This window comes from Culex quinquefasciatus, chromosome 3, assembly GCF_015732765.1.
Source record: "Culex quinquefasciatus strain JHB chromosome 3, VPISU_Cqui_1.0_pri_paternal, whole genome shotgun sequence".
NCBI lineage: Eukaryota > Metazoa > Arthropoda > Insecta > Diptera > Culicidae > Culex > Culex quinquefasciatus.
In genome coordinates, this window is record NC_051863.1 from 85,384,079 (window position 1) to 85,408,651 (window position 24,573).

At 23.1% G+C, this 24,573-nt stretch overlaps 1 protein-coding gene and 3 long non-coding RNA genes across 4 annotated transcripts in view; 1 reads left to right on the top strand and 3 right to left on the bottom strand.

Annotated features, from left to right (window-relative positions):
* The first annotated feature begins 98 nt into the window (after positions 1-98).
* Positions 99-24,573, top strand: part of LOC6047961 (integrator complex subunit 2) — a 31,248-nt gene continuing 6,773 nt past the window's right edge. The window contains 1 exon segment of the mRNA XM_001864908.2: positions 99-495. Coding sequence (XP_001864943.2) covers positions 173-495 — 323 coding nt within the window. The 5' untranslated portion in view covers positions 99-172.
* LOC119770826 lies at positions 3,801-6,914 on the bottom strand. Its single transcript, XR_005279011.1, has 3 exons — positions 6,691-6,914; positions 6,452-6,594; positions 3,801-3,977 (listed from the first exon to the last, which is right to left on the bottom strand). It is a non-coding gene; the product is annotated as an uncharacterized LOC119770826 (long non-coding RNA).
* Positions 9,236-13,363, bottom strand: LOC119770825. Its single transcript, XR_005279010.1, has 3 exons — positions 13,135-13,363; positions 12,715-12,805; positions 9,236-9,386 (listed from the first exon to the last, which is right to left on the bottom strand). It is a non-coding gene; the product is annotated as an uncharacterized LOC119770825 (long non-coding RNA).
* On the bottom strand, positions 17,823-18,686 carry LOC119770829. The gene is made up of 3 exons (XR_005279014.1): positions 18,405-18,686; positions 18,199-18,296; positions 17,823-17,870 (listed from the first exon to the last, which is right to left on the bottom strand). It is a non-coding gene; the product is annotated as an uncharacterized LOC119770829 (long non-coding RNA).

The following is a 24,573-nucleotide window of genomic DNA, read 5'->3' on the forward strand; positions in this document are numbered from 1 at the left end:
CGTAAACGATTCGAATTGAATTCCGTTTCAGAATTCCGATTGAGTTAACTGGGTAACATCATCATTTTTCCACGCCATTCTTGTCACTCTTTTTAAACGTGTACTCTTGAAACTGACACTGTCTTTTTCGCGTGGCAAGTTTGCTATAAACAAATCAGTCGAAATTTCTTCAATGTTATTTATTTTATTTTATTGCAAAAAAAAAGCTTTCAACATGAGTTTTGCACCGGTATCGTCGAGAGCCTTCTCGGCGATCCAGAAACTGGACCTTGGCGAGCTGGCACAGTGCACGGTGGCGGAGATTCGCCCCCTTTTGCCGTGCCTGGTGCGTATGAGTTTGCTGCCGGCGCTGGACGGAACGAAGAGCTGGATGGAGGCGCGCAAGCAGATTCTCTCCATATTGGCCGGCGTCGAGGTCGTTAACAATATCGTGTCCCTCCTGCAGGTCAGCTTCCACGAGCTTGAGGTGGACGTCAAGAAGGAGCAGCAGCTAAGGTCAGTCGGAATCGAGGCTCTTGGAGGAGGACAGATTGTAATTGTACAGCAATTCCCCACGAAAACAGCATGGAAAAAACAAAAATGCTCGGATCGGGCTCAAAATTTTTGTAGGAGTTCCCTGGCCGAAATAATTAGACCCGTATTTTTTTGTTTGGCATTAGGGGGACCTACGCCGTGTTAGGGTGGTCTGAAAAATTGCCATTTTCGTCGATTTTTGCAAAAACCACTTTTTTTGAAAAATCATAACTCCTCGCCATTTTAACCGATTTCAATTGTCTTATACGCAAATGAAAGGTGATAAGTTGGCCTTTCAAAGAAAAATAGTAAGAAGTTTCAAAAATCTAGCCTAACATATGAAAAGGGCGTATGAAACTTTAAAATGCCGTTTTGACGGTGTCTGGACCAAAGAGCCTATGTCTGGAAATAATTTTATCGGATTCACCGGACATTTTTACATAACATACTAAAAAATGGGAGGAGTTCATTAACAGGATTCCCAGATATGATTTTTTGAAAATAAAATCCATGTTTTCTGACGCGCCGCGCGCAAAAACCGGAGAATGACGAAATTGGCAAAAAAACAACTTTTTTCACAAAAACTGCGATAACTTAAAAATTTCAGCGATGACCTATACATGTCTGGGTACCAAAAGCTGCGTCTTTTAATTACGAAAATTTTGGTACCCAGACATGTACTGCCCATAATTGAAAATTCGGCTATTATGCCAAATCAAGTATTCCGAGAAAAACGCGTTTTAGTGTTTGACACAAAATCTCCGTCAAGGTAATTTCCCATAAGAGTGGCATATTAGCCGTTTGGTTTTTCGCATCGGCAGCCAAGTCTAGACACTATTTCAGTAAAATTCAAGTTCCAGGAGATGCGTTGGAACGTCCTCTACCACCTGGTGCTAATATCTCGTTTTTGCCAAAAGTGGATATTAGCCGTTTTTTCAATGGTGGGCAGTGTATAGGTCATCGCTGAAATTTTAAAGTTATCGCAGTTTTAGTGAAAAAAGTTGATTTTTTGCCAATTTCGTCATTCTCCGGTTTTTGCGCGCGGCGCGTCAAAAAACACGGATTTTATTTTCAAAAAATCATATCTCGGAATCCTGTTAATGAACTCCTCCCATTTTTTAGTATGTTATGTAAAAATGTCCGGAGAATCCGATAAAAATATTTCCAGACATAGGCTCTTTGGTCCAGACACTGTCAAAACGACATTTTAAAGTTTCATACGCCCTTTTCATATGTTAGGCTAGATTTTTGAAACTTCTTATTATTTTTCTTTGAAAGGCCAACTTATCACCTTTCATTTGCGTATAAGACAATTGAAATCGGTTAAAATGGCGAGGAGTTATGATTTTTCGAAAAAAAGTGGTTTTTGCGAAAATCGACGAAAATGGCAATTTTTCAGACCACCCTAACACGGCGTAGGTCACCCTAATGGCCAAACAAAAAAATACGGGTCTAGTTATTGTGGATTTAGCTCGTAGCTGGATTTTCTGGCATCTTCTCACGGTCATTGGAAACTGTCGTGGATAGACCTAGGGGTTCCCAGATGGAGTGAAAAAATTCAATTTATAGAAAAATTATGGATTGAAATTTTGCTTTTTTATCACTTCTCCGACATCAGGAATAATTGTTTGAACATGCTCGCAAATTTTTTATTCGATCGGAATAATATTATTTTTCTTGAAAAAACTTTCATTTTTTATCACATGATCACCCCTAATTCTGGCTCGATGCCGCCATCATGCGACCGCGTGCTCCGTTTGCTTGTCAACAAAGCTGCAGCTGGTTGGTGAGACGAAGTGAGGAGGGAAGAGATTTTGACATTTTTATGCCCGCATCTGGCCCGCCGCCTATTTCGTCGGTCGTTGAGTCGCCGGTCGTTTCCAGCGACCGAGTCCAGCTAGGAACTGATCGTACAATATTTCGGCCAGGGAACTCCCACAAAAATTTTGAGCCCGATCCGAGCACTTTTGTTTTTTTCCATGCTGTTTTCGTGGGGTATTGCTGTGTAATTTTATTTGGCAACGATATCCTCACGCAGAAAAATAGGGCATATTTGAATCAACAAAACGTTTTGTTGATTTGAAAATCAAGATTTTTGTTGAATCAACGCTAAACTTCAAAGCAAATTTTTCAAAACAACAAAAGATTTTTGTAGGATTGAGAAAATCAAGGTTTGTTCCGACGCAAAATCGGCGTTGATTATATTCAACAAAAATTTTGTTGAATCAAACCTCGTACAGGCTGATTCTACAAAATATTTTTCTGCGTGCTGTTAGTCCGACTTTTATCAGGGCAAGGAGGTGTACAAACCGGAAATAAAAAGATAATATCTTTAAATTTAATAATTTAGTTTTCGAAAGCCACTACTCAGGCAGTACAGTGATGAGAAAAAGTACATTTTTTCACTTTTTAAATAGCAACATTAAAAACTCCATTGGCAAGCAGATTTCCATCCTTCCCCAGACAAAAATTCCAACTATCAGGACCAAATAAAATTACTATAACTACCCTCTCTCGCCAATGGTTTTGAATTTATGGAACAATTTTCCTTGGTGCTTTAAATTGCACGCATTCATGTAGCATGTATTTACTAACATCTCTTCAAATTTTATTAAATTTTGGCACTTGGCGAAATGTACACAAAAATTGACCTTTTTTGGGAAATAAATAAGATCTGTTTTCAAATGCCCGTAATTCAATTCAATTTGTGTTTTTTATTATAATTTAGCAGTTCCGTTCCAGGATCCCGCATAAAGATTTCTGATGAACTTACAGTAAATTTTAACGTTACAAAACGATAAAATATATTGTCATTTTGACAGTGTTTTAACAGTAGACAGCATCGTTTTTTAAGATAATTTGCGTCGTATTTTGGAATTTTACCATAAAAAAGGGGGGTTGTTATGCACCGGTACCATAAAAATTTCGAAGTTTTTCCATACATTTTTTTTCCAAATACGACGCATTTTACTGTTAATCTAATGTTGCATTTTTCATCCAAAAAATTTACCAGACCGTAAAAATAATCATGTATTTATAATAAAAACAGCAAGCATTACAGAGGATTCCACAGTTAATTTATAGTTCTTTATGATAAGTTCCCTGATAAAGAGTACTGTTTTGACTATACTTTTACATTGAAATAAATAATAACTACAGAAGGTTTTATGGTTTTTTTCATATTATTTATTTTTGAATCCCCACTAAATTGTACTATAAAACAAATATTTATACATTGAAATTAATGGTAATTCAGTAAGTTTGAGTGTATTTTTATCGTTTTTTTATTTTTGTTTTACTTTATTTAGCACTAACTTTCCGTGTCGTTTTCTTTTGTTATTCCGCTTCAATCCGCACTGTTTGAAATTATTCGGAATGTTCGTAGCCGGTTCCGGATCAACTGCTTCGTAATTGGGATAAACATTCGAGTAATCAAAAAGCACAATCCTTAGTGAAATAAGCCCCTGTAGAAGAAAAACACTAAATTAGGCATAGGAAAATTTACATATATTTGGCATGTTAAGGATTCGGTTAAATTTCTATTAAATTAGCTGTTTTTAAATTCTGAAATTTTGAAATTCTTAAATTCCTAAATTCCTTGATTCCTAAATTCCCAAATTCCTAATTTCCTTAATTCGTAAATTCCTAAATTCGTAAATTCCTAAATTCTTAAATTCCTAATTTCAAAAATTTCCTTAATTCCTAAATCACTAAATTCCAAAATTCCTAATTTCATAAATTCCTAAATTCCTAAACTTGTAAATAAATTTATATATTCCTAAATTCTTAAATTCATGAATTCAAAAATTCCTAAATTCCCGAATTCCTAAATTCCTGAATTCCTAATTACCTATATTTCTATATTCCTAAATTCCCAAATTCCTAAATTCCTAAATTCCTGAATTCCCAAAATCCTAAATTCCTAAATTGCTATATTCCTAAATTTATATATTCCTATATTCCTAAATTCCTATATTCCTAAAGTCCTAAATTCAATAATTTCCTAATTTTATAAATTCCTAGATTCTTAAATTCCCAATTTCCAAATTTCCTTATTTCCTAAATTCTTGAATTCCTAATTTCCTAAATTCCTAATTTCCTAAATTCCTAATTTCCTAAATTCCTAATTCCTAATACATTCCTAAATTCCTAATTTAATACATTCCTAAATTCCTAAATTCCTAAATTCTTAAATTCCTACATTCCTACATTACATGTATATATTCCTACTATTTTCCTAAATTCCTAAATTCCTGAATTCCTAAATTCCTAAATTCCTAAAATTCTAAATTCCTAAATTCCTAAATTCCTTAATTCCTAAATTCCTAAATTCCTAAATTCCCAAATTCCTAAATTACTAAATTCCTAAATTTCTAAATTAATAAATTCTTAAATTTCTATATTCCTATATTCCTAAATTTCAAAATTCCAAAATTCAAAAAATCCTAAATTCCTGAATTCCCAAGTTCCTAGATTCCTAAATTTCTATATTCATATATTCCTAAATTCCTAAATTACTGAATTAAAAATCCTAAATTCCTTAATTCCTAAACCCTGAATTCAAAATTCATAAATTCCCGAATTCCTAAATTCCTGAATTCTCAAATTCCTAAATTCCCAAATTCCTGAATTCCCAAATTCCTAAATTACTAAATTTTTAAATTCCTAAATTCTTAAATTTCTATATTCCTATATTCCAAAATTCAAAAAAATCCTTAATTCCATAATTCTGAAATTCAAAAATTCCGAAATTCCTGAATTCCCAAATTCCTAAATTCCTAAATTACTGAATTCCTAAATACCTAAAATCCAAAATTCTAAAATTCCTGATTTCATAAATTCCTAAATTCTTAAGTTCCTAAATTCCTAAAATTCTAAATTCCTAAATTCCTTAATTCCTAAATTTGTATATTCCTTTATTCCTAAATTCCAGAATTCAAAAATGCCTAAATTCCTAAAATCCTAAATTCCTTATTTCCTAAATTCCTAAATTCCTAAATTTCTCAATTCCTAAATCCCTAAATTCCTAAATTTCAAAATTCCTAATTACATAAATTCCTAAATTCCTTAAATCTTAAATTCCTAAATTTCTATATTCCTAAATTCCTGAATTCCTAAATTCCTGAATTGCTGAATTCCAAAATTTTAAAATAGAAGTTCAAAAAAATCAATCAGAATTTTAGCAAAAAAAATATAAAGATATATTCAAAACATTTTTTTTCGTACTCGATTATCCGATAGCTCGACTATTTCAAGATTTGATTAATATCCAAAAATCATTCATCCGATTTTGAAGTGAAATTTTAGTTCACTTATACAAAATAAGTTGATTCGATCTGTTGGTTACAGTTTTCCATTTTAGGTAACACAAAATCTGATCATTTCGTTTTTTCTTTATTTAAATTTATTTATTGGATGTTTTATTTTAATCAAATAAATGATTTTGTTAAACTAAAAATTTAAGATTTTTTGTAATTTTATAATTTTAGAATTTATTTAAACTTAAATTTTCTGATTTTCGAAATTTAAATTTTTTGAAATAAATTGAAGAATTCTTGAACGTTTGAATCCTAGAAAATCTCTTAGAAAAACTTATGATTTTCTCTATGGTTTCCAATATTCTGAACAATAAGCAAAATCCTGTCTTTGATTTTCGTCCTTTCAAGATTCAGCGTTTTGAGATTCTGTTTGATGAGCAGCTCTGGATTATCAATATTTTTATATTAAATACAACTTTATTTGTAATTTTTAGTTGCATTAAAATGTGCAAATTCAAATTATTTGATTTATTCTTCAAAACAAATTGCACCGCGCGAAACGCTACATTTCGTTTCTGTTACTTTTCAGCTGCGTACCGCACAATAAAAATAAATCGTGACCTTTTCCTTGACGTTTGAAAGTTTTCCGAGATGCGCACTAGCCCCAACACAGAACTCACCTAACGATTTTCGCCTCCAGCCGAGACGAGCTCACCATCAGAAACAAACACGGCCGGAAGTTTCCGCAGCAGGCGTCGGGTCCTCTCCCATTCGAACGCTTTCGTTGGGTTGTGTCCCGTCAGCGAACCTGGTGGGAGAATCCCTGTGAAAAGAGAAACAAACAGTTTGTTTAGATCATGGCCTACTTGCGTGTGGGATTCCGCCCTCACAAAGTTCATCAAAAACACCTAATACTCACTCAAATATCCGAAAATTCTGTCATCCCGCCGTTCCGGTTCGGTCACCCGGCGGATTAGTCCAACAGAACCATGCTGCACGAACGCCGGATGTTGTTTCTCCACGAGCACACGCGAGTCGACTTAACAATTTTCGATTTGAACTACGCCAAACACAAACGAAACGAACAAGATCGAACACGCGCGCGGATGAAAACAAAATTTGAAAACAAAATGACAGCTCGATCAACCATGGTGCTTTCGTTAGGGGAGCGTCGCCCAGTTTAGGTGTCATGGTGCATTCGTTAGGGGAGCGTCGCCCAGTTTAGGTGTCATGGTGTGTTCGTTTTGTGATCCTTAATATTTTTTGTTTAAATGTTTAAATGTTTAAATGTTTAAATGTTTAAATGTGTAAATGTGTAAATGTTTAAATGTTTAAATGTTTAACTGTTTACATGTTTAAATGTTTAAATGTTTAAATGTTTAAATGTTTAAATGTTTAAATGTTTAAATGTTTAAATGTTTAAATGTTTAAATGTTTAAATGTTTAAATGTTTAAATGTTTAAATGTTTAAATGTTTAAATGTTTAAATGATTAAATGTTTAAATGTTTAAATGTTTAAATGTTTAAATGTTTAAATGTTTAAATGTTTAAATGTGTAAATGTGTAAATGTTTAAATGTTTAAATGTTTAAATGTTTACATGTTTAAATGTTTAAATGTTTAAATGTTTAAATGTTTAAATGTTTAAATGTTTAAATGTTTAAATGTTTACATGTTTAAATGTTTAAATGTTTAAATGTTTAAATGTTTAAATGTTTAAATGTTTAAATGTTTAAATGTTTAAATGTTTAAATGTTTAAATGTTTAAATGTTTAAATGTTTAAATGTTTAAATGTTTAAATGTTTAAATGATTAAATGTTTAAATGTTTAAAAGTGTAAATGTTTAAATGTTTAAATGTTTAAATGTTTAAATATTTAAATGTGTAAATGTGTAAATGTTTAAATGTTGAAATGTTGAACTATTAATATTTTAATATTTTAATATTTTAATATTTTAATATTTTAATATTTTAATATTTTAATATTTTAATATTTTAATATTTTAATATTTTAATATTTTAATATTTTAATATTTTAATATTTTAATATTTTAATATTTTAATATTTTAATATTTTAATATTTTAATATTTTAATATTTTAATATTTTAATATTTTAATATTTTAATATTTTAATATTTTAATATTTAATATTTTAATATTTTAATATTTTAATATTTTAATATTTTAATACTTTAATATTTTAATATTTTAATGTTTTATGAATAAATTAATATATTAATATATTATTATATTAATATATGAATAAATTAATATATTAATATTTTAATATATTAATATATTGATATATTAATATATTAATAAATTAATATATTAATATATAAATATATTAATATATTTATGTATTAATATATTAATATATTAATATATCAATATATTAATAAATTAATTTTTTATTTTTTTTTTGTGGGAACAGTTTAATAATTCATGTTTTAATGCTTAAGTTATTAAAATAATTTGATTTGATTTGATTTGAGCTTTTCACAAAATCGTTTGTGAAGTTTTGTATTTAAAATATAACTCGTTTTAAATACTTGTATTACATGATTCAAATTATTTAAAAAAAATCGTTAAAAAAAGTTCACACTACGCAACTATAACATTACAATGAACGTAATGTAACAAAAAATTGGAAAAAATACATTATGAGATTTCCAATACAAAACCAACATATTTTCTGTATTCATGAATTTTACGATAGTTTTATTGTTTCCATTTATAACATTTCCAATAACAAAACCTTCCAATTAGCTGTAACCATGAATTGTATAGTAGCTTCATCGCCATTCCAGTAAAGTTCGAAAAAGTCAACAATAAACTTACCATAAATATTATAATATGTATTGTAATTGGATGGTTTTAACAGTGCAAATCATCATACCCCGCATAAAGATTTACTATAAACCAACAGTAGATTTTATGGTTATCACACGATAAATTCTATGGTTATTTTAACCATGATTCTACTGTAGCCTTTATGTTTTTTCACCATAGAATATATCCTATTTCGGGAATTTACTATAAAAAAGGGGTATTGTTAGGCACAGTCACCATAAAAATTTCAACTTTTCCCCATACAAAAAAAAACCAAAAACTATACATTCTATCGTATTTTCATTGATGCCTTTTCCGTCCAAAAAATTACCCTGACCATAGAAAACATCATACATTTATAATAAAAACAGTAACCATTACAATGGTTTGCACAGTAAATTCACAGTTCTTCATGGATTTTTCCATACTAAATAGTACGGTTTAAACTATATTCGTACATTGAAATAAATAATAACTACAGTATGATTCATTGTATTTGCATTGTATTTATTGTTTTCTCTCCACTAAATTGTACTGTAAAACATATATTTATACATTAAAATTAATGGTCAATATGGTAAGTTTTATTGTATTTTTATAGTTTTTTTCGCAGATTTAAAAAAAATAGTACTTTTTTTCCGCGTCGTTTTCTTTTAATATTCTGCTTCAATCCGAACTTTCTGACGTTGTTCGAAATGTTTGTAGCCGGTGCCAGAACTACTGCTTCGTACTTGGGATGAACTCTCGTATTTATGAAGCACAATCCTCAGTGGAATAGGCCCCTGTAAAAGAGAAACACACTAAATTAGACATAGGGAATATTTTCATATGTTTGTTTCGGTACAAATGCTATTAAATTAGCTGTTTCTAATATTCTAAAATTCTAAAATTCTAAAATTCTAAAATTTAAAATTTAAAATTCTAAAATTCTAAAATTCTAAAATTCTAAAATTCTAAAATTTAAAATTTAAAATTCTAAAATTCTAAAATTCTAAAATTCTAAAATTCTAAAATTCTAAAATTCTAAAATTCTAAAATTCTAAAATTCTAAAATTTAAAATTCTAAAATTCTAAAATTCTAAAATTCTGAAATTCTAAAATTTCAAAATTCTCAAATTCTCAAATTCTCAAATTCTCAAATTCTCAAATTCTCAAATTCTAAATTCTAAAATTCTAAAATTTAAAATTCTAAAATTTAAAATTCTAAAATTCTAAAATTCTAAAATTCTAAAATTCTAAAATTCTAAAATTTAAAATTTAAAATTCTAAAATTCTAAAATTCTAAAATTTAAAATTTAAAATTTAAAATTTAAAATTTAAAATTCTAAAATTTAAAATTTAAAATTCTAAAATTCTAAAATTCTAAAATTTAAAATTTAAAAAAAATTTAAAATTCTAAATTCTAAAATTCTAAAATTCTAAAATTTAAAATTCTAAAATTCTAAAATTCTAAAATTCTAAAATTCTAAAATTTAAAATTCTAAAATTCTAAAATTCTAAAATTCTAAAATTTAAAATTTAAAATTTAAAATTCTAAAATTTAAAATTCTAAAATTTAAAATTTAAAATTTAAAATTCTAAAATTCTAAAATTTAAAATTCTAAAATTTAAAATTCTAAAATTTAAAATTCTAAAATTCTAAAATTCTAAAATTCTAAAATTTAAAATTCTAAAATTTAAAATTCTAAAATTTAAAATTCTAAAATTCTAAAATTCTAAAATTCTAAAATTCTAAAATTCTAAAATTCTAAAATTCTAAAATTTAAAATTTAAAATTCTAAAATTCTAAAATTTAAAATTTAAAATTCTAAAATTCTAAAATTTAAAATTCTAAAATTTAAAATTCAAATTTAAAATTTAAAATTCTAAAATTCTAAAATTCTAAAATTTAAAATTTAAAATTTAAAATTCTAAAATTTAAAATTCTAAAATTCTAAAATTCTAAAATTTAAAATTCTAAAATTCTGAAATTCTAAAATTCTAAAATTCTCAAATTCTAAATTCTCAAATTCTCAAATTCTCAAATTCTCAAATTCTCAATTCTCAAATTCTCAAATTCTCAAATTCTAAAATTCTAAAATTTAAAATTTAAAATTCTAAAATTCTAAAATTTAAAATTAAAATTTAAAATTCTAAAATTAAAATTTAAAATTTAAAATTTAAAATTCTAAAATTCTAAAATTCTAAAATTCTAAAATTCTAAAATTCTAAAATTCTAAAATTCTAAAATTCTAAAATTCTAAAATTTAAAATTTAAAATTCTAAAATTCTAAAATTCTAAAATTTAAATTAAAATTTAAAATTCTAAAATTCTAAAATTCTAAAATTTAAAATTCTAAAATTCTAAAATTCTAAAATTTAAAAAATTCTAAAATTCTAAAATTTAAAATTCTAAAATTTAAAATTTAAAATTCAAATTTAAAATTCTAAAATTCTAAAATTCTAAAATTTAAAATTTAAAATTCTAAAATTCTAAAATTCTAAAATTCTAAAATTCTAAAATTCTAAAATTCTAAAATTCTAAAATTTAAAATTCTAAAATTCTAAAATTTAAAATTCTAAAATTCTAAAATTTAAAATTTTAAATTACAAAATTACAAAATTACAAAATTCTTTATATCTCAATTTTCTTATTTCCGAATTTCCGAACTTCCTAATATCCTAATTGCCTAATTTCCTAATTTCCTAATTTCCTAAATTCCTAGTTTCCTAATTTCCTAATTTCCTTAATTCCTAATTTCCTAATTTCCTAATTTCCTAATTTCCTAATTTCCTAATTTCCTAATTTCCTTAATTCCTAATTTCCTAATTTCCTAATTTCCTAATTTCCTAATTTCCTAATTTCCTAATTTCCTAATTTCCTAATTTCCTAATTTCCTAATTTCCTAATTTCCTAATTTCCTAATTTCCTAATTTCCTAATTGCCTGATTTCCGAATTTCTGAATTTCCTAGTATCCGAATTTACTAATTTGGAATTTCTTAATTGTTATTTTTTTATGTTTTTAATTTTTTAATTTCCTAATTTCCTGATTTCCTAATTTCCAAATTTCCTAATTTCCAAATTTCTTATTTCCCTAATTTTCTAATTTCCAAATTTCCTAATTTCCTAATTTGGTAATTTCCTAATTACCTAATTTTCTAATTGCCTAATTTCCTAATTTCCTAATTTCCTAATTTCCTAATTACCTAATTGCCTAATTTCCTGATTTCCTAATTTCCTAATTTCCTAATTGCCTAATTTCCTAATTTCCTAATTTCCTTATTTCCTAATTTCCTAATTTCCTAATTTCCTAATTTCCTAATTTCCTAATTTCCTAATTTCCTGATTTTCTAATTTCCTTATTTCCTAATTTCCTAATTTCCTAATTTCCTAATTGCCTAATTTCCGAATTTCTGAATTTTCTGGTATCCGAATTTACTAATTTTGTAATTTCTTAATTGTTATTTTTTTTAATTTCTTAATTTCCTAATTTCCTGATTTCCTAATTTCCAAATTTCCAAATTTCTTATTTCCCTAATTTCCTAATTGCCTAATTTCCTAATTTCCTAATTTCCTAATTTCCTAATTGCCTAATTTCCTGATTTCCGAATTTCCTAATTTCCTAATTTCCAAATTTCCTTATTTCCGAATTTCCTAATTTCCGAATTGCCTTATTTCCGAATTGCCTAATTTCCGAATTTCCTAATTGCCTAATTTCCATATTTCCAAATTTCCTTATTTCATAATTTCTTTATTTCCTTATTTCCTAATTTTTAATTTCCAAATTTTCTTATTCCCTAATTTCCTAATTTCCTAATATCCTAATTGCCTAATTTCCTTCCAAGATTCAGCATTTTGAGATTCGGTCTGATGAGCAGCTCTATATGTTTACATTAAAAACAAAATTATATAAACATTTGTAATTATCAGTGGCATTCAAATTTGCAAATTCTATTATTTTATTTATTCATCAAAACAAATTTAACACAGGCACCGTGTCAATAAACGTCAAACGCTACTTTCTGTTTCTGTTATTTTCAGTTGCGTACCACTCAACACAATTCTTTTCGTGACCTTTTCCTTGACCGTTGTTTGAACGTTCACCGTTGAGCATTAACACACAACTTACCTAACGATTTTCGCCTCCAGACGAAACGACCATCCTGAACAAATCCGGCCGGAAGTGTCGCAGCAGGCGCCGGGCCTGGTAGAAGAAGTCCCTGTAAAAGAGGAACACACACAGTTTGTTCAGACCACTGTTCTCGCAAACTTGACCTTGACCATTCTCTTTGAACATAACCAAACTTGTCCGCACCCTCAGCAAACGTCAAATCAAAACAAATTGCTGCCGGATCTTTCTCCGGATCTCTCCCGTAAAAGATCCGGCAACAATTTTGTATGGCTTGAAGTTTGCGGAGGGTACCAAAAAAAGGTAAACAAATCACTTTGTGCATCAGCCAATAGCTTGGGAAATTTGCCTGAAAATGCCTGCTGCTGTTGCGGGTGCGATTCCGCCCTCTCCAAGTTCAACAAAACTCCAAATACTCACCCAAATATGCGAAAATTCCGCCATCCCAGAGCCGTTCCGATTCGGTCACCCGGTGTATTTGTTCCGAACGCCGGATGTTGTTCCTTCACGAGCACACGCGATTCGACTTGAGAATTTTTGATTTCAACTGCGCCACACAAACAGGATCAAACACGCGCGCGGGTGAAAAAAAAATGACAGCCTTGATGACAGCTCGATCAACTATGGTGTGTTCGTTAGGGGAGCGTCGCCCAGATTAGGTGTCATGGTGCGTTCGTTAGGGAGCGTCGTGTTCGTTTTGTGATCCTTAATATTTTTGCCGTTTCTATTATTGAATAAAAATGTTTAAATGTTTAAATGTTTAAATGTTTAAATGTTTAAATGTTTAAATGTTTAAATGTTTAAATGTTTAAATGTTTAAATGTTTAAATGTTTAAATGTTTAAATGTTTAAATGTTTAAATGTTTAAATGTTTAAATGTTTAAATGTTTAAATGTTTAAATGTTTAAATGTTTAAATGTTTAAATGTTTAAATGTTTAAATGTTTAAATGTTTAAATGTTTAAATGTTTAAATGTTTAAATGTTTAAATGTTTAAATGTTTAAATGTTTAAATGTTTAAATGTTTAAATGTTTAAATGTTTAAATGTTTAAATGTTTAAATGTTTAAATGTTTAAATGTTTAAATGTTTAAATGTTTAAATGTTTAAATGTTTAAATGTTTAAATGTTTAAATGTTTAAATGTTTAAATGTTTAAATGTTTAAATGTTTAAATGTTTAAATGTTTAAATGTTTAAATGTTTAAATGTTTAAATGTTTAAATGTTTAAATGTTTAAATGTTTAAATGTTTAAATGTTTAAATGTTTAAATGTTTAAATGTTTAAATGTTTAAATGTTTAAATGTTTAAATGTTTAAATGTTTAAATGTTTAAATGTTTAAATGTTTAAATGTTTAAATGTTTAAATGTTTAAATGTTTAAATGTTTAAATGTTTAAATGTTTAAATGTTTAAATGTTTAAATGTTTAAATGTTTAAATGTTTAAATGTTTAAATGTTTAAATGTTTAAATGTTTAAATGTTTAAATGTTTAAATGTTTAAATGTTTAAATGTTTAAATGTTTAAATGTTTAAATGTTTAAATGTTTAAATGTTTAAATGTTTAAATGTTTAAATGTTTAAATGTTTAAATGTTTAAATGTTTAAATGTTTAAATGTTTAAATGTTTAAATGTTTAAATGTTTAAATGTTTAAATGTTTAAATGTTTAAATGTTTAAATGTTTAAATGTTTAAATGTTTAAATGTTTAAATGTTTAAATGTTTAAATGTTTAAATGTTTAAATGTTTAAATGTTTAAATGTTTAAATGTTTAAATGTTTAAATGTTTAAATGTTTAAATGTTTAAATGTTTAAATGTTTAAATGTTTAAATGTTTAAATGTTTAAATGTTTAAATGTTTAAATGTTTAAATGTTTAAATGTTTAAATGTTTAAATGTTTAAATGTTTAAATGTTCAGTAAAAATAATTGTTTAAATGAAATTGATATGGAATTTTAAATAGTTAAAATTTGGGGATTTGGGATAAAGTTTAAATATTTTAATATTTTAATATTTAATATTTTAATATTTTAATATTTTAATATTTAATATTTTAATATTTTAATATTTTAATATTTTAATATTTTAATATTTTAATATTTTAATATTTTAATATTTTAATATTTTAATATTTTAATATTTTAATATTTTAATATTTTAATATTTTAATATTTTAATATTTTAATATTTTAATATTTTAATATTTTAATATTTTAATATTTTAATATTTTAATATTTTAATATTTTAATATTTTAATATTTTAATATTTTAATATTTTAATATTTTAATATTTTAATATTTTAATATTTTAATATTTTAATATTTTAATATTTTAATATTTTAATATTTTAATATTTTAATATTTTAATATTTTAATATTTTAATATTTTAATATTTTAATATTTTAATATTTTAATATTTTAATATTTTAATATTTTAATATTTTAATATTTTAATATTTTAATATTTTAATATTTTAATATTTTAATATTTTAATATTTTAATATTTTAATATTTTAATATTTTAATATTTTAATATTTTAATATTTTAATATTTTAATATTTTAAAATTTTAATATTTTAATATTTTAATATTTTAATATTTTAATATTTTAATATTTTAATATTTTAATATTTTAATATTTTAATATTTTAATATTTTAATATTTTAATATTTTAATATTTTAATATTTTAATATTTAAATATTTTAATATTTTAATATTTTAATATTTTAATATTTTAATATTTTAATATTTTAATATTTTAATATTTTAATATTTTAATATTTTAATATTTTAATATTTTAATATTTTAATATTTTAATATTTTAATATTTTAATATTTTAATATTTTAATATTTTAATATTTTAATATTTTAATATTTTAATATTTTAATATTTTAATATTTTAATATTTTAATATTTTAATATTTTAATATTTTAATATTTTAATATTTTAATATTTTAATATTTTAATATTTTAATATTTTAATATTTTAATATTTTAATATTTTAATATTTTAATATTTTAATATTTTAATATTTTAATATTTTAATATTTTAATATTTTAATATTTTAATATTTTAATATTTTAATATTTTAATATTTTAATATTTTAATATTTTAATATTTTAATATTTTAATATTTTAATATTTTAATATTTTAATATTTTAATATTTTAATATTTTAATATTTTAATATTTTAATATTTTAATATTTTAATATTTTAATATTTTAATATTTTAATATTTTAATATTTTAATATTTTAATATTTTAATATTTTAATATTTTAATATTTTAATATTTTAATATTTTAATATTTTAATATTTTAATATTTTAATATTTTAATATTTTAATATTTTAATATTTTAATATTTTAATATTTTAATATTTTAATATTTTAATATTTTAATATTTTAATATTTTAATATTTTAATATTTTAATATTTTAATATTTTAATATTTTAATATTTTAATATTTTAATATTTTAATATTTTAATATTTTAATATTTTAATATTTTAATATTTGAATATTTAAATATTTTAATATTTTAATATTTTAATATTTTAATATTTTAATATTTTAGTATTTTAATATTTTTATATTTTCAATACTTTTATTACATGATTCGCATTATTTAAAAAAATCGTTCAAAAAAGTTCACACTATGCAACTATAACATTACAATGAAACTTACTGTAACAAAAATTGGAAAAATGCGTTATGAGATTTCCAATAACAAAACCATAATATTTGCTGTATTCATGAAAGGTACAGTACTTTTATTGTTTCAATTTATAACATTTCCAATAACAAAACCATGAAATTTGCTGTAACCATGAAATCTACGATAACTTTATCGTCATTCCAATGAAGTTAAAAAAAATCAACCATAAACTTACCATAAATATTATAATATTTATTGTAACTTCATGGTTTTGACAATACAAATCATCATATAATTTTATTCGGGACCCCGCATAAAGATTTACTATAAACCAACAGTAGATTTTATGGTTATCACACGATAAATTCTATGGTTATTTTTACCATGATTCTACAGTAGCCTTTATGTTTTTTCACCATAGAATATATCTTATTTTGGGAATTTACTATAAAAAAGGGGTATTGTTAGGCACAGTCACCATAAAAATTTCGACTTTTCCCCCAAAAAAAAACCAAATACTATACATTCTACCGTATTTTCATTGATGCCTTTTCCGTCAAAAATTGACCCAAACCATAGAAAACATCATGCATCTATAATAAATACAGTAACCATTACTATGGTTTGCACAGTAAATTCACAGTTCTTCATGGATTTTCCCATACTAAATGATATTGTAAAAACTATAATCGGACAATGAAATAAATAATAACTACAGTAAGTTTTATTGTATTTTTATGTTATTTATTTTTCTCTCCACTAAATTGTACTGTAAAAAAAGAATATGGACAATGAAATATATAATTAAATACAGTATTTTTATGGTTCTTATTGTATTGGCCCAAAAAGCTGTGTACGTTTGTGTTCGTGTTGGTGCGTGTTACAAACTTTGGCTTTGGTTTCTCTTCCACCCAGTCAGTTCAATTCGAATTCTGAAACGAAATCAAATTAGATTCGAATTAGGTTCCATTTCGAACGCAACAACCGGTTCGAACACGGAACCGGTTGTTGCGTTTGAAACGGTTTCTATTTAGAATCTAATTAGATTCCGTTTCCAAATTCGAATTGAACTGCTGGGCTCTTGCAATTTTTTCAGCGACAACCTTTATGAAAATCCGTCCGCCATCATCGAATCGGCCAGGTTCGCGCGAAGGCTCCGGTTGATTTCGTCCTCTTGTCACCACCAACACCACAGGAACTCCGTCTACGTTGTCGGTCTACCCTTTTCGCATCTGTAGCAACGCCTTCCAGGAAACGGCCAGGGAAAATTTGGCGATCCAAACAAGCAGCCTGCGGAATTTGAACAGTAAATACTCCGCTTTCTGTCTTCCCCCGCTCCTGCTTACCTGGTTGCAGTAGGATTGCCCTCTTGGTGATCAGTTGACCCGTGGATGAGATTGTTGCACTGTTTCCATTGATTTCATCCGGAAAGAAACTCCCGGCAGCATTACTTGGCTCATCCTTAATCCACGATCGAAATAGTCCCTGCAATAACGAAAACAAATAATAAAAATAGTCAGCAAAAAAAGTTTTTTTGTTTGTTTATTCTCAAGCAGGCCAAGGAAAATGTCTGCAAGTGCTGCAAAGTGAGATTCCACGAACACGGAACCGGTTGTAGCGTTTGGAACAGGATTTGTTAACTATTCGAATTGAATTTCGTTTCAGAACTCAAGTTGAACTGACTGGGTTGTTACGTTTGAACCGGAATCCGAATCGAGAACCGTTTCAGAATTGAAAATACTGGGCCGTAGCTCTGTCCTCCTCCAATAGCGTAGAAAAAATGTCCCAAGAAACAACCACACTTCAAACTCACCCTGGTCCGTCACTCGGCAGAACCAACACCCGGAACGTCATGACGGCGGCCGGGAAAGTCCGCAGCTGGAGCCGGGCCTTCTTTTCCAAAACGAGCGCCTCCGTTGTGTTGAATCCCGGTAAAAGAGAAACACAAAAAGCAGGCCATGAAAATGCCTACTGCTGGGATTCCGCCCTTTCAAGTTTCACAAAACAGCAAATACTCACCCAGATTTGCTCATTCCGCCATTTAGGAGCTGTTCCGGTACGGCCACCCGCACGATTAAACGACAGAGGATCCTTTTTCACAATCACACACTACTTGACCCACGTTGAAAATCTCAAATAAATCCGCGGCCACCACCAACGTGATTGAACACGCACGCAAGTGAAAATTTTTGACAGCTCGCTGCGTTGGTCATGGTGCGTTCGTTTGGTGAGCGTTGCCAAGTTCAGTCATGGTGCGTTCGTTTAAGCTAAGTATGCAGATCGGAAGGAACGTGGTCAAGAAATCAGGAATTAAGGAATTAGGAAATTTGTAAATTAGGAATAAGGAAATTTGGGAAACTATTAAATTATGAAATAAGGAATTAGGAAATAAGGAAATAAGAAAATTACGGAATTAAGGAATTAGGAAATTTGGGAATTAGGAAATTTGGGAATCAGGAAATTTGGGAATTAGGAAATTTGGAAATTATGATACTAGCAAATAGGTAAAATAAAGAAAATAAGAAAATTAGGTTATATGTAAATATGTTAGGAAATTAGGAAGTTAGGAATTTCGGAAGTTAGGAAATAAGGAAATTAGGAAGTTAGGAAATTCGGAAATTAGGAAATTAGGAGTTAGGAAATTAGGAAATCAATAAATTAGGAAATTAAATTCTTAAATTCTTAAATTCTTAAATTCTTAAATTCTTAAATTCTTAAATTTTAAATTCTTAAATTCTTAAATTCTTAAATTCTTAAATTCTTAAATTTTAAATTCTTAAATTCTTAAATTCTTAAATTCTTAAATTCTTAAATTCTTAAATTCTTAAATTCTTAAATTCTTAAATTCTTAAATTCTTAAATTCTTAAATTCTTAAATTCTTAAATTCTTAAATTCTTAAATTCTTAAATTTTAAATTCTTAAATTCTTAAATTCTTAAATTCTTAAATTCTTAAATTCTTAAATTCTTAAATTCTTAAATTCTTAAATTCTTAAATTCTTAAAATTCTTAAATTCTTAAATTCTTAAATTCTTAAATTCTTAAATTCTTAAATTCTTAAATTCTTAAATTCTTAAATTCTTAAATTCTTAAATTCTTAAATTCTTAATTCTTAAATTCTTAAATTCTTAAATTCTTAAATTCTTAAATTCTTAAATTTAAATTCTTAAATTCTTAAATTCTTAAATTCTTAAATTCTTAAATTCTTAAATTCTTAAATTCTTAAATTCTTAAATTCTTAATTCTTAAATTCTTAAATTCTTAAATTCTTAAATTCTTAAATTCTTAAATTCTTAAATTCTTAAATTCTTAAATTCTTAAATTCTTAAATTCTTAAATTCTTAAATTCTTAAATTCTTAAATTCTTAAATTCTTAAATTCTTAAATTCTTAAATTCTTAAATTCTTAAATTCTTAAATTCTTAAATTTAAATTCTTAAATTCTTAAATTCTTAAATTCTTAAATTCTTAAATTCTTAAATTCTTAAATTCTTAAATTCTTAAATTCTTAAATTCTTAAATTCTTAAATTCTTAAATTCTTAAATTCTTAAATTCTTAAATTCTTAAATTCTTAAATTCTTAAATTCTTAAATTCTTAAATTCTTAAATTCTTAAATTCTTAAATTCTTAAATTCTTAAATTCTTAAATTCTTAAATGCTTAAATTCCAAATTTTTAAGTTTAAGTTTTAAAATTGTTGAATTTTTAATTTTAAAGTTTTTTTTAATTAAATATTTAAATTTGTAAGTTTTTAAATCTTTTAATTTTTAAATTTTTGATTCTTTAATTCTAATTTTTTTTTAATTTCTAGAATCTTAATTTTTCATTTTAGATTTTATTAATTTTTTTTAATGTTCTATATTTCCGATTTTTCAAACTTTTGGAATTTCGACTTGTACATTCGTTTTGTATGTTAACATTTTTGAGCTATTGAAATTATAAAAACTTTAATATTAAAATTAGTATTCAATTCTGCATATTTCCAAATTTCAGATTTTTGTTGAAATTGTCTTTAATTGAAAAAAATGTTATTTGAAATTTCTGAAATGTTTGTTTTTTTCATATTTTTGAATTTGTTTTTTGGTTGGATTTAATGATTTCAGATTATTATTGAATTTTCAGTAAGAACATATCAAGAGTTTTAATATTTTAATATTTTAATTTTTTAATATTTTAATATTTTAATATTTTAATATTTTAATATTTTAATATTTTAATATTTTAATATTTTAATATTTTAATTTTTTAATATTTTAATATTTTAATATTTTAATATTTTAATATTTTAATATTTTAATATTTTAATATTTTAATATTTTAATATTTTAATATTTTAATATTTTAATATTTTAATATTTTAATATTTTAATATTTTAATATTTTAATATTTTAATATTTTAATATTTTAATATTTTAATATTTTAATATTTTAATATTTTAATATTTTAATATTTTAATATTTTAATATTTTAATATTTTAATATTTTAATATTTTAATATTTTAATATTTTAATATTTTAATATTTTAATATTTTAATATTTTAATATTATAATATTTTAATATTTTAATATTTTAATATTTTAATATTTTAATATTTTAATATTTTAATATTTTAATATTTTAATATTTTAATATTTTAATATTTTAATATTTTAATATTTTAATATTTTAATATTTTTATATTTTTATATTTTAATATTTTAATATTTTAATATTTTAATATTTTTATATTTTTATATTTTAATATTTTAATATTTTAATATTTTAATATTTTAATATTTTAATATTTTAATATTTTAATATTTTAATATTTTAATATTTTAATATTTTAATATTTTAATATTTTAATATTTTAATATTTTAATATTTTAATATTTTAATATTTTAATATTTTAATATTTTAATATTTTAATATTTTAATATTTTAATATTTTAATATTTTAATATTTTAATATTTTAATATTTTAATATTTTAATATTTTAATATTTAAATATTTAAATATTTTAATATTTTAATATTTTAATATTTTAATATTTTAATATTTTAATATTTTAATATTTTAATATTTTAATATTTTAATATTTTAATATTTTAATATTTTAATATTTTAATATTTTAATATTTTAATATTTTAATATTTTAATATTTTAATATTTTAATATTTTAATATTTTAATATTTTAATATTTTAATATTTTAATATTTTAATATTTTAATATTTTAATATTTTAATATTTTAATATTTTAATATTTTAATATTTTAATATTTTAATATTTTAATATTTTAATATTTTAATATTTTAATATTTTAATATTTTAATATTTTAATATTTTAATATTTTAATATTTTAATATTTTAATATTTTAATATTTTAATATTTTAATATTTTAATATTTTAATATTTTAATATTTTAATATTTTAATATTTTAATATTTTAATATTTTAATATTTTAATATTTTAATATTTTAATATTTTAATATTTTAATATTTTAATATTTTAATATTTTAATATTTTAATATTTTAATATTTTAATATTTTAATATTTTAATATTTTAATATTTTAATATTTTAATATTTTAATATTTTAATATTTTAATTTTTTAATATTTTAATATTTTAATATTTTAATATTTTAATATTTTAATATTTTAATATTTTAATATTTTAATATTTTAATTTTTTAATATTTTAATATTTTAATATTTTAATATTTTAATATTTTAATATTGTAATATTTTAATATTGTAATATTTTAATATTTTAATATTTTAATATTTTTATATTTTCAATACTTTTATTACATGATTCGCATTATTTAAAAAAATCGTTCAAAAAAAGTTCACACTATGCAACTATAACATTACAATTAAACTTACTGTAACAAAAAATTGGAAAAAAATGCGTTATGAGATTTCCAATAACAAAACCATAATATTTGCTGTGTTCATGGAATGTACAGTAGTTTTATTGTTTCAATTTATAACATTGCCAATAACAAAACCATGAAATTTGCTGTAACCATAAAATCTACGATAACTTTATCATCATTCCAATGAAGTTAAAAAAAATCAACCATAAACTTACCATAAATATTATAATATCTATTGTAACTTCATGGTTTTGACAATACAAATCATCATATAATTTTATTCGGGACGTCCCGCATAAAAATGTATGATGATTTGCACTGTTAAAACCATCCAATTACAATACATATTATAATATTTATGGTAAGTTTATTGTTGACTTTTTCGAACTTTACTGGAATGGCGATGAAGCTACTATACAATTCATGGTTACAGCTAATTGGAAGGTTTTGTTATTGGAAATGTTATAAATGGAAACAATAAAACTATCGTAAAATTCATGAATACAGAAAATATGTTGGTTTTTGTATTGAAATCTCATAATGTATTTTTCCAATTTTTTGTTACATTGTATTGTAATGTTTGCGTGTGAACTTTTTTAACGATTTTTTTTAAATAATTTGAATCATGTAATACAAGTATTTAAAACGAGTTATATTTTAAATACAAAACTTCACAAACGATTTTGTGAAAAGCTCAAATCAAATCAAATCAAATTATTTTAATAACTTAAGCATTAAAACATGAATTATTAAACTGTTCCCACAAAAAAATAAAAATTAATTTATTAATATATTGATATATTAATATATTAATATATTAATACATAAATATATTAATATATTTATATATTAATATATTAATTTATTAATATATTAATATATCAATATATTAATATATTAAAATATTAATATATTAATTTATTCATATATTAATATAATAATATATTAATATATTAATTTATTCATAAAACATTAAAATATTAAAATATTAAAGTATTAAAATATTAAAATATTAAAATATTAAAATATTAAATATTAAAATATTAAAATATTAAAATATTAAAATATTAAAATATTAAAATATTAAAATATTAAAATATTAAAATATTAAAATATTAAAATATTAAAATATTAAAATATTAAAATATTAAAATATTAAAATATTAAAATATTAAAATATTAAAATATTAAAATATTAAAATATTAAAATATTAAAATATTAAAATATTAAAATATTAATAGTTCAACATTTCAACATTTAAACATTTACACATTTACACATTTAAATATTTAAACATTTAAACATTTAAACATTTAAACATTTACACATTTAAACATTTAAACATTTAATCATTTAAACATTTAAACATTTAAACATTTAAACATTTAAACATTTAAACATTTAAACATTTAAACATTTAAACATTTAAACATTTAAACATTTAAACATTTAAACATTTAAACATTTAAACATTTAAACATTTAAACATTTAAACATTTAAACATTTAAACATTTAAACATTTAAACATGTAAACATTTAAACATTTAAACATTTAAACATTTAAACATTTAAACATTTAAACATTTAAACATGTAAACATTTAAACATTTAAACATTTAAACATTTAAACATTTACACATTTACACATTTAAACATTTAAACATTTAAACATTTAAACATTTAAACATTTAAACATTTAAACATTTAATCATTTAAACATTTAAACATTTAAACATTTAAACATTTAAACATTTAAACATTTAAACATTTAAACATTTAAACATTTAAACATTTAAACATTTAAACATTTAAACATTTAAACATGTAAACAGTTAAACATTTAAACATTTAAACATTTACACATTTACACATTTAAACATTTAAACATTTAAACATTTAAACAAAAAATATTAAGGATCACAAAACGAACACACCATGACACCTAAACTGGGCGACGCTCCCCTAACGAATGCACCATGACACCTAAACTGGGCGACGCTCCCCTAACGAAAGCACCATGGTTGATCGAGCTGTCATTTTGTTTTCAAATTTTGTTTTCATCCGCGCGCGTGTTCGATCTTGTTCGTTTCGTTTGTGTTTGGCGTAGTTCAAATCGAAAATTGTTAAGTCGACTCGCGTGTGCTCGTGGAGAAACAACATCCGGCGTTCGTGCAGCATGGTTCTGTTGGACTAATCCGCCGGGTGACCGAACCGGAACGGCGGGATGACAGAATTTTCGGATATTTGAGTGAGTATTAGGTGTTTTTGATGAACTTTGTGAGGGCGGAATCCCACACGCAAGTAGGCCATGATC